The sequence below is a fragment of the Choloepus didactylus genome, chromosome 2 (genome assembly GCF_015220235.1).
Source record: "Choloepus didactylus isolate mChoDid1 chromosome 2, mChoDid1.pri, whole genome shotgun sequence".
Classification (NCBI taxonomy): domain Eukaryota; kingdom Metazoa; phylum Chordata; class Mammalia; order Pilosa; family Megalonychidae; genus Choloepus; species Choloepus didactylus.
In genome coordinates this window covers 97890694-97906124 of record NC_051308.1, presented here as the reverse complement: position 1 = coordinate 97906124, position 15431 = coordinate 97890694, and the positions used below count along the sequence as shown (strand labels likewise).

General features: G+C 39.0%; 2 protein-coding genes across 5 annotated transcripts in view; one reads left to right on the top strand and one right to left on the bottom strand.

The window, feature by feature from the left end:
• The window catches only part of POGK (pogo transposable element derived with KRAB domain), a 21749-nt gene extending 12947 nt beyond the window's left edge, over positions 1-8802 (top strand). For 3 of the 4 annotated variants that reach the window (XM_037825444.1, XM_037825445.1, XM_037825442.1), the window contains exon 6: positions 147-2038. The gene's annotated coding sequence lies outside the window, so the exon portion shown is untranslated. Of the gene's footprint in view, positions 1-146; positions 2039-7061 lie in introns of those variants that run through there. The other variant, XM_037825443.1, reaches the window with a different exon arrangement.
• The window catches only part of TADA1 (transcriptional adaptor 1), a 22135-nt gene continuing 11448 nt past the window's right edge, over positions 4745-15431 (bottom strand). The window contains exons 5-8 of the mRNA XM_037825446.1: positions 9108-9317; positions 7666-7817; positions 5540-5702; positions 4745-5077 (exon numbers count right to left, since the gene is read on the bottom strand). Of these exons, the coding sequence (XP_037681374.1) occupies positions 4925-5077; positions 5540-5702; positions 7666-7817; positions 9108-9317 (678 nt within the window). The 3' untranslated portion in view covers positions 4745-4924. The remainder of the gene's footprint in view (positions 5078-5539; positions 5703-7665; positions 7818-9107; positions 9318-15431) is intronic.

Here is a 15431-nt window from a genome sequence, read left to right as displayed (position 1 = left end):
GGAGATTCAGGTGGAGAGAGAGGGTCACAAAACCACCCCGTCTCATCTATTTAGAAACCTGACCTAAGAGAGTGATGGACTTGTGTTTGCTAAAAGTTACGAGATATCCAAAATATAAGGATTAATTCACACATAGATTCTTTCAGTTTTCCAGCAAATGGAACTGTGATTGAAAGAGTTGGGGAGGAAAATCCTCACGAAGATGATTCCTGGCAGTGTGGATGCACAGAGAACAGCAGGAAGAGGCCATGGTGCTCCTGGTGGCAGTCTGTACGTCCAGTCCTGGGACAGCCCGACCCCTCCCACGTCCGTGAGGGGTCAGGAAAGTTTTGGACACTTAATCAGAGACATGACTAGAAAAAAAACTGCTTCTGCCCCATTTCTCGTTGTGGACATCACTCCATGTGTTCATGAAAAGAGACCTGTAAATATGAATGAACAAAAGTATTTCCTGGAGAAGAGACCGTTTGCTCAACACTGACAAGACTCATCTGGGTACAGCACTACCAGTGTCCTTTCTGTGGAGAAACCTCAAGTAAAAGTTTTATTCTGCCTTTGAAAATGCATCCCAGAGTAGGACCTGTCCCCACACAGGTCAACACTAAAGAGAAGACTTTGTAGAACTGTTGGGTCACTTAATGTACACCTACTAGTTACACGTTTCCTCTTTAGGAAAAATGAGATGCTAATGATAACAGCAAAATTAAGACACACTGGCCTGGTGCCAGCAAATGGCTTTTCTATAGACAAACTGGGTTAGTGTGGAAGATACAGGTTAAAATAAACTATGCTGTTTTATTTATCTTCCCAAACTGGTTGGCAGCTAGACTTTTGGGGTCTTGTTTAAGTGCCCTATTTTTTTTCGTTATTATTATATTTAATGATAAGGCAGTATTTAGTACATAAACTCTTCTGTTTCTCAGGCTGCCTGCAGAAGTCACCATAAATTATCTGCTGTCTACTGGGTACAAAACCCACTGACTCATCTGATACTTGTTTTGTTACTTTAATAGTTTTGTCTCAAGGGTGGTGGGAGGGCATAGCCCTTTAGCCACAGCTGTTCCAGGACATCTTTTCTTTCCTGCAGGAATAGATTGAGGGGGTCATTGAATTTTTACAGTATAGTAATTTGCATTCCCACATAAGTCAGATGTTATGAAAACATTCCTTCAGAGCTATCTGTGCTACAAAATATGCCAGAACCTCATAGAAAAAGCCATTGCTAGAAATTTCATTCCAATATCAATTCTGGAGAACAAGGTACCATAACCACTGCTCCTTCCTGTAGACTTGTATCACCTGTATATCATAAACCGTTCTTGGCATCTTGAAACACCTATTTCTACTCAGGTACTTATTTCCCTGTTAGAGATTTACCTTTCTAAATTTTTTAAAACCAGTTTTTCCCCAAGGGAGGAAATTTCACTTAACCTCTGGCACCTGAATTCCTTTTCATATAACTTCTAGTGTCTGAGTAACTTTCAATATTTGAATTGTTTCTCATTTGCTTTTACCTGTGCTATTTTGTCATCTCAGATGGCATCTAAACCCAGCAGCTACTTTCCATTCCTGAAGTTTCCATTCCCTCTAATTCTATTTAATTTATTCTCCACTGACCTAGTTCCTGGTCCTTTCCTCTTTATGTCCTATTTCATTTGCTTTGGGAGCTTAAAAGGTTTTTCAAAGACTGAATTTAAGGTTTCTGCATCAGGGCCACTGTTACCTTGCCAAGAAGAGTAGAAAATGGGCTTAACTCCTGTTCATTCCACCACCAACTCCTTGAGTCTCATCAGCTGATAGATGATGCCTTACAGATTACCTAGCACTGGAACTTTCCTAGAGTAATGACTCTGCTGTCAATTTTTCTCTGGGCTCATTCTTCCACTTATTTATGATCTATGCCTAACAGAGCACCAGTACAACTGTTTTGCAGACTAGCTATTACCCTCGAGTTGCAACTATAGCACACATTAAGAAAATAGTTGTACCCCCAGTAGATAGAAACTGACCCCAACAATAAACTTTGATAATAAAGAAATAGGCTGTGTTGATTTTATTTATTTACCTGCTGGCACTGTGAAAGTCACTTTTCAATCTATTGTCTACATTTTATTCTCCTTCAGTTTGGTACTTACGTTACACCCTTATCAAAAAAACAAAAATGGCTGTTTGTGAAATGGCAGTATAAGTAATGTTGGTGTCTTTGAAGACAAAGAGAAGAAAAATGATGTGTGGTTTTTAAAGGATCAGGGGTTGCATAAATAGCTTTTTTCCTCAATGATTCATGTTTTGGATACTCTCGGGGGGGGGGGGGTGGTCCATTACAAAGTCACATGAAAGAAACCCATAAAATTTTATTAATTTAAAATGAAGGAAAACATGCTAACACACTGATGGATGGAAAAGGGAACTTTATCCTGATTTTCATAAATTTCTTTTAAAATGAAAGCAGGATAAACCTATAGGCCCCTTTACTGTATACTTTATTAGTAAAACTAGTTTTGACAGTTTACCATGCCCACAGACAGAATCGAATGAATAGTAATCTACTTGAAGAATAATCTAGACACTTGTTTTATTTCTCCTTTTTAAGCCATCAGAATTAAACGCTGAACCAATTTGTAAGCAGCAAACCAAGCATCTGTAACCTTACTGCACATCCTGGAGGCATCTGGGATGTCCTATGAATCAAAGACATGATAGGACACAGGCATTTATGGTCAAGGTAGAGCAATCATTTAGGAGACAAGTTTTGAAATCTGATCAGGAACATCCTAATTACTTCAGGCAATGGGGGGGGGGAGTGAGATTTTTGTGCTTAGGTGTTAAGAATGTGTACTTAAGCCAGCCGTCATTGCCTGGTAAAGTAAGCCCTTAATCAAACATTTTACAGTGATAGACCTCTAGCTTAAAAAATGCATTACTGAAATTCCTGCAAGAAAAATAAGCTTTATTCTAAACCTGAAATGATCTGGTTTCTAACTGCTTTTTTTCTTCAATGAAACATTTTCTCTAAATGATGTTTCTTGAGTGATGCTTCGTTCAAGATTTTTTAAGAATCTAATTATAGAAGAGGTTGTGTTAGAATTCTGCAGTTGGCAATGGTGTGGAGTTAGAGCCGGCATTTGGTGGGATAAACAGGGAAGTTTGTCTCTTTCAGGGGCTCTCTTTAAAGTCCTCCTCAGTCTTATTCTCTTTCTACCTTCCTGTCCTGCCCTCAACCCCATCTCCCCACTTTAGAAAATGAGGAAAACGGCATGGAAAGCAGATACATGTTTAGAGTGTAGACCTGAAATATACGAGGCAAAAGGAGTCCTCTAGTGTCCTGTGGTCCTACTAAACCTTCCCAGAATCGGTGACTGTTAGGATTCAGGCCAAGTCCTAAAGGGTAGTAGGCATTTTCCTTTGTTGGCAGTTTCCTCTTGTGCTGCACAGACCACTAGGAAACCTGCCGTTGCACTGGGCAGCAAGACATGACCGAGGCTCCTGGCTGCTTCTCCATCTACGAACTCAGGAAATCTAACAGATAATCCCAGGCAGCATCAGGGTCCAGGTGTTCAAGTGGTTCATATTTTCCAAACCCTAAAATGTTTTTAGTATTATTTTGCCTACAACTCTACTTAGGCCAAAAACTGAAAGCAAGATTTTATTTTTTCTTTTTAGTCTTAATCTCATATCATAAGAGGAAGAAATGGCATATCTTTATTGGAACCTGCTTTTTAATGTTTCTCATCTATTACATTCTTCTGAAAAGTCCCTGCCAAGATCTCTTAAAGCAGGGCTTTTCATGATTCTGTAGAAGGCAGTAGTATTCCTTACATATTTACTTTAAAAAAAAAAAAACAAAAACAGTTTTCTCCCAAAAGGTTTATTTGTCACATTTAACGTACAAAATCAAATACACAAATCCAGATAATATGAACCATATATATATATCTATAACATACATTAATTAGACCTACACAAACCCAACTGTACCTTCTAATTTATGCACCAACCCTACTTCTTAAGAGCAACATTTCTCTAAAGGAAAAATTGGCAAAAGTAACACTGCCAAATGTAAATTATTTTCACTTTATGACTTGGAAGAGTAGAAAATAGGTATTTCATAGGAATAGGGGAGTTACCAAGCACAAATCCAGTTTGTTTGTATGGACTTCTTAAAACATATTCTATAGGAATAATTAATAGATGAACCTGCCAAAGTCTGAGAATATTAACTCTATAAAATAAACTTGAGTTAAGGGAGACATTTTATAAGGTTAATTAATTGCATTCCATGAGTTTTGTTTGTTTTGATTTTGGTTTTTAATGCAAAGAAAGGATTTTTTTGTCTATTAACATATCACTATCAGGTCATATTTTCTGTAGTTATGATGAATTTTTAGGGGGCTACCTATAGTTGTTAAAAATGAGACTGATCACTAAAGGAGCTATCTGATTTTTAACACTGTGTTGGTTATTTCAGCCAAAAATGCAACAGCAGAGTTCTTTAGGAGAAAGGCAGAAATTTTAGACTTGCCAGATACAGATCTATGATATCACTGAACACATGTATGTCCCACTATTCATGAAGACTAAGTTATCACAGCTTCCTTTTTCTAGGATATCATCTACCTCACATGCAGACCATAGGATACTAAGACTCAGATGCCTAAACATCTCCATCCTGGGCACAGAACTCCATCAGTTCCTGTTCCCATAATTGAAATGATACACATACACATACACAAACACACAGGAGTAATTATCAAAGTCAGGTTTATATTAATGGCTTCACAGTAGCAACACAAAATGTACTCATGTCATATTTCCATAGGAAAGGTTATATATACACTATTCACTTCAGCCTTGAAATGTGGACCCAAAAGCATTCTATTCTCATAACTAATTTGCTGAGGGCCCCACCCCCTCAAATCCTAATTCAGCAGAGTAAAAGTCCCTCTTTAGCTGCCAAGCGCTGGCGGTGAACCTTGTCTTGCTGCAACTCTTCATGATTTGGATGCCACAGTTTCATGATAATCCTTTCGATGTTGAGTGCATACACAGTATGTGTAGGGATTACTTCCCTGTGAACCTGTGATTTAAAAATCAGCATTCTCCAGTTATACTTCAGTATACTTATTTTTCCAACATATAAAGTAAAAACTAGGTTTATATCAACAAAGTACTCACACAACAGACAAAACCTATAAACTTTAAAAGTCAGAACCTAATGAACCCCAAATCAGATTAACAAGCAAACAAGAAAGTCGCAAGAGTCTGAAATGGGAATAAGGGGAACAAGAGGACTTTTCCCTTCTTTTTTCTTTCTTTTATTGGGTAATGAGGGTGGAGAGTAGAGGGGGAAAGTGAATTAGCAAAGACACCTAGGCCCAGGATTTGAAAATGAGGCTAGTATTAATGGCTTTAATAACAATAAAAACTGAAAAACAAAAAAGCCAAGAAGTAGAAAAAAGCTAGTGAACAAATTTGCGGGTTTGAAGAATCTTTTAACCTATCCGTAAATCTAGGTGAACTTTAAGGACCCAACAGTTACCTGCAAAGCTTCAAAAAGGTCGTACATGTTCACCGGAGGCAAAGATGCAGGTAGAGTGTCCCCAGAGCACGCCAACAGGAATGCAGCCTGCTGCTCAGCATCATCAGGGGGTGGGTGAGAAGCTGGATTCTGACCAGCACAGGGAGCAGAAAAGGCTGGAGGGCTGGGGCGGCAAAAAAAAAAGTCTGAAATATTCCCAGCAGCTAAGATGGAGACAACTGAATAACTGGAACAGGAGTCAGCCATAAAACACATCTTATTTAAAATATCATAAAATGGATTAGAAACCCAATTATTTTTAAACTAGTATATACTTGAATAGTCTATAAATTTTTAGAGGCAGCCCATCTTATTAGGCTGGAAACAAAACACAGTGCAACTGTTTTTACACCACTGTCACATAATTTTCTTTAGTTAGAATTTACCCTCCTCTCTCCAAAATATAAAATATTTACTAAACTCAGGAAACTGAGCCAAAATTGTTTCCTGCCCTTGAAGAGCTTCTAGTTGAGAAAAATAATAGAACTTAATTAAAGGAATATGAAATTGAAAACAACTTACTGGAAAGGAAAGTGAATGATACCAGAGACAACAGGTTCAGAAATAAAAAGTAGGAAAATACAATAAGGCACAAAAGAAGCAACAGTAAAAAATGAAGGTGGAGAAAATTAATGCAGATCTTGCCAATTTACCCAAACTTGAGCCCAGATACAAGCTGAGAAGTCAGGCATAATTTTTGCATCATAATGCAGTAGGAGGACAGCCTATGCAATTCTGAGGCACATGTAAGGAGGTAAAACAAGAGTGTGGGGAGGAAATTCAAAGGCAAGCACAAGTGGAACATTAGCGTGGGTTTGAAGGAATAGACAAAGCACTCCTGTTACATCAAGCAGCTCAGAGTGAGACAAAAGCCCTACCAGGGACTGGCCAGCAGGGGAGGGAAGGGCTCAGAGCCCCACCAGGGCCAGAGACTGCTCCCCAACCTTCACCCAATAAGAGGAGCCACCCTTCTTTTTTTTTGGGGGGTGGGGGGGGGGGGGTGGAGGTATTTTTCCCTGATCACTTACAAATGAAAACAACTCCAAACAGATAATAGATGCCTGAATGAAATTTAGACAAAAATATCTTCACATATGGCAATCTAAATAATTAACCCAATTAAAGAAGGTGCTTTTCAAAATCGGCCTTCCAACTCCTATAGCGGTCTTCAGAGCCATGAAATGGGCACTTGCACAACTACCTCAATGTGGTGTCATCACTGTCCGCTCTGTCCAACTCTCTTCTTGGCTTTCCCACCCTAAACCCTTTACTATCTCATCTCCTGCCTGTGCTCCCAATTAGACTTTTTTATCTGAATTTGTGCCTCCCTGGTATCTCTTTACTTCTTTCTAATTTACCAGATGTACAAAGTCCCGCACTCAGAGAAATTCAGTCACCTCAGTAACCATGAGGAAAATTATTAGGTTTTCTTTCCCAAAGACTTAAAATTCAGACTAAATCTTTTTTTTTTTTTTTTTGGCAGGGGCTTTGGGGTATGGAGCAGTAAGACAAGAACACACGGAGGAAGGTAATCTAGGTCATCTCATGTAAGAATTACTCGAGGGCATAAAAGAGGGCCTGGGAGCCCTCGGTGGGATCAGGAACAGGGATCCCAACAGAGACCAGAGAGCTCTGAGAGACCAGATCTGCACAGTGGTGACACCCAGCATAGGCCACTCTTGAGCTATGGCTACAGAGCCAAATAAGGCCCTGGAGGAACACCCAGCACTCCAACCTTGACCCAACAATCACAGGGCATGCTTCTGATTAAGAGCAGCCCACCTCCACCACCAGGCAGGGTCACTGCCTAAGGGATCTACCCCCAATCCACCTCACTAAGTGTGGGGCACCCACGTTAAACCCACATGCAGCAGCCAAACTCTGGAATTTCACTCCTGATATAAAGAGTACCAAAATAATTCACTAGACATCATGTAAGGATCAGACTTGAAAAAATAAAACTGGACTATTGTCAAATATTTGAGACTTACAGAACACAACCAGTTATTTAACAGTGGTCTATTACATAAGAGTAGTGTAACCAACTAGCAAAGGATGGAAGGAAAAGCAGAAGAAACTTCATTTACCTTTCTATTAAACTGTTGTAAGCTACTACACTATTCTTCAGGTATGGCTGAGGGGTCACATTATTACCAAAGGCATATTTAAAATGACCATCTCGTAACCGATAAGCTTTCCTTCTTGACACAACTGATGTCAGAATATCTTTAAGATGATTCTGTAAAAACAAGAAAGAAAAATAGTATGAACTTCTCTTTAAAAGCAAATCATAAAACTTCCATTGACCGAAAAATGTTTATTGGCATTTAGTCAACGGAGATGGAAGTGTGGGAAAGGCCAGAACATGCTAGAACGAAATGGATGTTCACTAAAGAGCTACAGGGCCTCACCAGAGGAGTAGGACATTATAGGAAAAAAAGGGGAACATGCTTATTTTTATTTAGTTCTATTTAAGATGGACGTATTGTGTGTGAAATTTATTTTAGAAGTTTTTATGTCTCTAAATTTGCACCTCTCTCTCATGCATGATTTTCAGATACCTTTAAATAGATAAAAGTATAAATAAATAAATAATCTTTAATAGGAGGCAGCCCTCCTTGTAACTTGGCTTAAAAATGGGAAAAAAAAGTTTCAAGATCTGGTATTTATTGATTATAAGGTCCAATCTACCAAAATTCTTGCATGAAAAGAACAGTGTACAGATACTCCCTAGAAACACCTTGGCTACATAAACCATAGATATACAGGAAATAAACAAAAGATTTAGGTATTTAATTTCCCTTCGCCTTTATGAGAGCCAAGTATCTAAGAGAGGGTTGGAGAAGTCTATGAAAATGGAAGAGGACCAACGGAGGAGCCAGGACCAGGCATGGTGTTTCAGTTATACCAACAAGATCATCTTCCTCCAGGACAGCATTGCACAATTTATAATGGGCTTTCCACAGTACTCGTTTAATGTTTGTAACTCCACAAGACAGCTACTATTATCTTTGAGATACATATGAGGAATCTGAGGCCTGAGGGATTGGAGGGACTTACCTGAGGCCCCCTGACAGTATGTGTGGACTATTAGGTCCCAATGCAAATTTGTCAAATAAGTAAATGAATAAAATGAATGGATAAATCAGTGGAATATGGTGCTGAGACAAGAATTCCACTGTTCAGATGCCAGGTCTAATGCTTTTCTTCTATGCAAAAATAAAGGACTTTAAACTTTAAAATTCTCAGTCTCATTTTTTTTCCCTTAAAAACTGTTCCCTTGTTGACAAATTAATTGTCAAATCAAGCAGAAGTGTTATGTCAGAAGTGACTTTTCTGAAATGCTTAGTCTATTCGCTGAAGGCAATCCTTTGGATTGTGATGTGTTTCTCCCCCTCGAAGATAACAACTTCAATGACAATTCCATGAGATCAGAGGGACATTTTGGTTTTTTTCGTACAGTACCAACTTTAAACAACAGCCCTTTATTTTCAATTTGTAAAATTATTTCTGCCAATAGCAAACCAACCTCTACCGCATAGACAACAGCTGAGACCGCCTCCTCGGTGACGTTGTCCAGCCCATGCTCATAAGCAGTCACTATCATTCTCCCTTCAAGCTGACCTCGAGTGGGAAGCATCATTGTATGGGAACAAAGTTTCAAGTCATCATCATCTTGGGGATCCTTTGCCACAAACTGCTGGGCTCCTGACAGGGGATTTTGAGGCTGAAATCTATGCTACAGGTAAAAAAGAAATTTCAAAATTATTCACTACAACATCAACTAATAAGGCACAAACAAAAGTAATCCATGTATTGCACTTGAGATTCCACAAATTAACGCCCCTAAAATTATAGCAAAAGAGTAAAAAAAAAAAAAAGTAGCTCATGAACAAATAACCATACACTAACACCCAATACATGATAATAATGAAGGCATGAATCAAACAGAAAGAATGCTATTTTGCACAGCAATTTATTCTATTCAGTTAATATCTTGGTGATCATAGAATGCATGGCCTTGTGCTAAAAATAAAATAACAGTAATAGAGGAGAAGATATAGAACCATGTACCTATAACTAACTAGATTTTGAAAGTATTAATATATAATGTTTTAATTAAGTATTAAAAAGCCTAGCTAACCAATGTAAGAGATCTAATAACAGATATTTCAAGATAATGCTGTGTAGTATAAACTGTTTAGTTGCTATTACTTTCTACTTCCAATTCTCAACACAGACCTTATCTAACACACTGTCATACTAATTATTTTTCTCGAATTTTTCATTCATAAAACCTCAGCCTTCCTCTGGGAGATTCTGCTATCTCATTGAGTAATCTCCATTATCAGTGGGAGATATGCCCCTGGTAGCTTATGCTTAATTCAATATACAAGATTTTGTAGTGAATATGGTTTGTCCCTATTTGAAGTTTGTTTTATAAAAACATCATTTGTTGTTTTTTTTCATTTTCCAAGTCTAAAACTGTATTTTATATTTCACATGGCTTTTTAAACCAAGTGTTCCTCTCTGGACATATGCCCTCCAGGTTGAATATTATTACTGATATAAAAGATGGAGAAAAAGTAGAAATAAACAAATGTTTGCTGATGTTAACCAATAAAGCTATCAATATCTAGTGAAACCTATATATAAAAAGGATGTTTTGGGAAACTTTTCTTCTAGACATGAATTGAAAAAGCAAGTAACTCTAAAATGCTTACAAATTTTATAGCCAAAAACTTTCATGACATCTCGGTTGGTCCCCAGAATACTCAGGGCCCAGCCAGGCAACACCAGGGTCCTGCCAGAGGCCCTAGGTTCCTTGGAACAGAAGTCATTCAATCTAAGAAACAGTATTCACTCAGGAAAAGTAACAGGAGAAAAAACAGAGGTATAGCTTTTGAATCATTAAAACTCATTGGGTAGGGGGCAAGATGGTAGACTGGTGAGCTGTATGTTTTAGTTACTCCTCCAGGAAAGTAGGTAAAAAGCCAGGAACTGCGTGGACTGGACACCACAGAGCAATCTGTCTTTGGGCATACTTCATACAACACTCATGAAAACGTGGAACTCCTGAGATCAGCGAAATCTGTAAGTTTTTGCGGCCAGGGGACCCGCACCCCTCCCTGCCAGGCTCAGTCCCGGGGGAGGAGGGGCTGTCAGCTCCAGGAAGGAGAAGGGAGAATTGCAGTGGCTGCTCTTACCGGAAACTCATTCTACTGATTCAAACTCCAACCATAGATAGACTGAGGCCAGACACCAGAGACTCTGAGAGCAGCCAGCCCAGCAGAGAGGAGACAGGCATAGAAAAAAAACAACACGAAAAACTCCAAAATAAAAGCAGAGGATTTTTGGAGTTCTGGTGAACACAGAAAGGGGAAGGGCGGAGATCAGGCCTTGAGGCGCATATGCAAATCCCGAAGCAAGGCTGATCTCTCTGCCCTGGGCACTTTTCCTTAATGGCCCTGGTTGCTTTGTCTATTAGCATTTCAATAACCCATTAGATCTCTGAGGAGGGCCGTTTTTTTTTTTTTTTTTTTTTTTTTTTTTTTTTTTTTTTTAAATCCTTTTTGCTTTTTCTAAAACAATTACTCTAAGAAGCTCAATACAGAAAGCTTCAAAGAATTGAAATTTGGGCACGTCAAGTCAAGAGCAGAACTAAGAGAGCTCTGAGACAAAAGGCAATAATCCAGTGGCTGAGAAATTCACTAAACAACACAACTTCCCAAGAAAAGGGGGGTGTCCGCTCACAGCCACCATCCTGGTGGACAGGAAACACTCCTGCCCATCGCCAGCCCCATAGCCCAGAGCTGCCCCAGACAACCCAGTGTGACGGAAGTGCTTCAAATAACAGGCACACACCACAAAACTGGGCGTGGACATTAGCCTTCCCTGCAACCTCAGCTGAATGTCCCAGAGCTGGGAAGGGGGAGCAGTGTGAATTAACAGAGCCCCATTCAGCCATCATTTGAGCAGACTGGGAGCCTCCCAACACAGCCCAGCAGCCCAGAACTGCCCTGGGGGGACGGCACTCACCTGCGACATAGCACAGTCATCCCTCAACAGAGGACCCGGGGTGCACAGCCTGGAAGAGGGGCCCACTTGCAAGTCTCAGGAGCCATACGCCAATACCAAAGACTTGTGGGTCAGTGGCAGAGACAAACTGTGGCAGGACTGAACTGAAGGATTAGACTATTGCAGTAGCTTTAAAACTCTAGGATCATCAGGGAGATTTGATTGTTAGGGCCACCCCCCCTCCCCGACTGCCCAGAAACACGCCCCACATACAGGGCAGGCAACACCAACTACACACGCAAGCTTGGGACACCAATTGGGCCCCACAAGACTCACTCCCCCACTCACCAAAAAGGCTAAGCAGGGGAGATCTGGCTTGTGGAGAACAGGTGGCTCGTGGACGCCACCTGCTGGTTAGTTAGAGAAAGTGTACTCCACGAAGCTGTAGATCTGATAAATTAGAGATAAGGACTTCAACTGGTCTACAAACCCTAAAAGAACCCTATCAAGGTCAGCAAATGCCACGAGGCCAAAAACAACAGAAAATTATAAAGCATATGAAAAAACCAGACGATATGGATAACCCAAGCCCAAGCACCCAAATCAAAAGACCAGAAGAGACACACCTAGAGCAGCTACTCAAAGAACTAAAGATGAACAATGAGACCCTAGTACGGGATATGAAGGAATCAAGAAGACCCTAGAAGAGCATAAAGAAGACATTGCAAGACTAAATAAAAAAATGGATGATCTTATGGAAATTAAAGAAACTGTTGACCAAATTAAAAAGATTCTGGACACTCATAGTACAAGACTAGAGGAAGTTGAACAACGAATCAGTGACCTGGAAGATGACAGAATGGAAAATGAAAACATAAAAGAAAGAATGGGGAAAAAAATTGAAAAACTCGAAATGGACCTCAGGGATGTGATAGATAATATGAAACGTCCGAATATAAGACTCATTGGTGTCCCAGAAGGGGAAGAAAAGGGTAAAGGTCTAGGAAGAGTATTCAAAGAAATTGTTGGGGAAAACTTCCCAAATCTTCTAAACAACATAAATACACAAATCATAAATGCTCAGCGAACTCCAAATAGAATAAATCCAAAAAAACCCACTCCGAGACATATACTGATCACACTGTCAAACATAGAAGAGAAGGAGCAAGTTCTGAAAGCAGCAAGAGAAAAGCAATTCACCACATACAAAGGAAACAGCATAAGACTAAGTAGTGACTACTCAGCAGCCACCATGGAGGCGAGAAGGCAGTGGCACGATATATTTAAAATTCTGAGTGAGAGGAATTTCCAGCCAAGAATACTTTATCCAGCAAAGCTCTCCTTCAAATTTGAGGGAGAGCTTAAATTTTTCACAGACAAAGAAATGCTGAGAGAATTTGCTAACAAGAGACCTGCCCTACTGGAGATACTAAAGGGAGCCCTACAGACAGAGAAACAAAGACAGGACAGAGAGACTTGGAGAAAGGTTCAGTACTAAAGAGATTCGGTATGGGTACAATAAAGGATATTAATAGAGAGAGGGAAAAATATGGCAAACATAATCCAAAGGATAAGATGGCCGATTCAAGAAATGCCTTCACGGTTTTAACGTTGAATGTAAATGGATTAAACTCCCCAATTAAAAGATATAGATTCGCAGAATGGATCAAAAAAAATGAACCATCAATATGTTGCATACAAGAGACTCATCTTAGACACAGGGACACAAAGAAACTGAAAGTGAAAGGATGGAAAAAAATATTTCATGCAAGCTACAGCCAAAAGAAAGCAGGTGTAGCAATATTAATCTCAGATAAAATAGACTTCAAATGCAGGGATGTTTTGAGAGACAAAGAAGGCCACTACATACTAATAAAAGGGGCAATTCAGCAAGAAGAAATAACAATCGTAAATGTCTATGCACCCAATCAAGGTGCCACAAAATACATGAGAGAAACATTGGCAAAACTAAAGGAAGCAATTGATGTTTCCACAATAATTGTGGGAGACTTCAACACAACACTCTCTCCTATAGATAGATCAACCAGACAGAAGACCAATAAGGAAATTGAAAACCTAAACAATCTGATAAATGAATTAGATTTAACAGACATCTACAGGACATTACATCCCAAATCAACAGGATACACATACTTTTCTAGTGCTCACGGAACTTTCTCCAGAATAGATCATATGCTGGGACATAAAACAAGCCTCAATAAATTTAAAAAGATTGAAATTATTCAAAGCACATTCTCTGACCACAATGGAATACAATTAGAAGTCAATAACCATCAGAGACTTAGAAAATTCACAAATACCTGGAGGTTAAACAACACACTCCTAAACAATCAGTGGGTTAAAGAAGAAATAGCAAGAGAAATTGCTAAATATATAGAGACGAATGAAAATGAGAACACAACATACCAAAACCTATGGGATGCAGCAAAAGCAGTGCTAAGGGGGAAATTTATAGCACTAAACGCATATATTAAAAAGGAAGAAAGAGCCAAAATCAAAGAACTAATGGATCAACTGAAGAAGCTAGAAAATGAACAGCAAACCAATCCTAAACCAAGTACAAGAAAAGAAATAACAAGGATTAAAGCAGAAATAAATGACATAGAGAACAAAAAAACAATAGAAAGGATAAATATCACCAAAAGTTGGTTCTTTGAGAAGATCAACAAGATTGACAAGCCCCTAGCTAGACTGACAAAATCAAAAAGAGAGAAGACCCATATAAACAAAATAATGAATGAAAAAGGTGACATAACTGCAGATCCTGAAGAAATTAAAAAATTATAAGAGGATATTATGAACAACTGTATGGCAACAAACTGGATAATGTAGAAGAAATGGACAATTTCCTGGAAACATATGAACAACCTAGACTGACCAGAGAGGAAATAGAAGACCTCAACCAACCCATCACAAGCAAAGAGATCCAATCAGTCATCAAAAATCTTCCCACAAATAAATGCCCAGGGCCAGATGGCTTCACAGGGGAATTCTACCAAACTTTCCAGAAAGAACTGACACCAATCTTACTCAAACTCTTTCAAAACATTGAAAAAAATGGAACACTACCTAATTCATTTTATGAAGCTAACATCAATCTAATACCAAACCAGGCAAAGATGCTACAAAAAAAGGAAAACTACCGGCCAATCTCCCTAATGAATATAGATGCAAAAATCCTCAACAAAATACTTGCAAATCGAATCCAAAGACACATTAAAAAAATCATACACCATGACCAAGTGGGGTTCATTCCAGGCATGCAAGGATGGTTCAACATAAGAAAAACAATCAATGTATTACAACACATTAAAAACTCGAAAGGGAAAAATCAATTGATCATCTCAATAGATGCTGAAAAAGCATTTGACAAAATCCAACATCCGTTTTTGATAAAAACACTTCAAAAGGTAGGAATTGAAGGAAACTTCCTCAACATGATAAAGAGCATATATGAAAAACCCACAGCCAGCATAGTACTCAATGGTGAGAGACTGAAAGCCTTCCCTCTAAGATCAGGAACAAGACAAGGATGCCCGCTGTCACCACTGTTATTCAACATTGTGCTGGAAGTGCTAGCCAGGGCAATCCGGCAAGACAAAGAAATAAAAGGCATCCAAATTGGAAAAGAAGAAGTAAAACTGTCATTGTTTGCAGATGATATGATCTTATATCTAGAAAACCCTGAGAAATCAACGATACACCTACTAGAGCTAATAAACAAATTTAGCAAAGTAGCGGGATACAAGATTAATGCACATAAGTCAGTAATGTTTCTATATGCTAGAAATGAACAAACTGAAGAGACACTCAA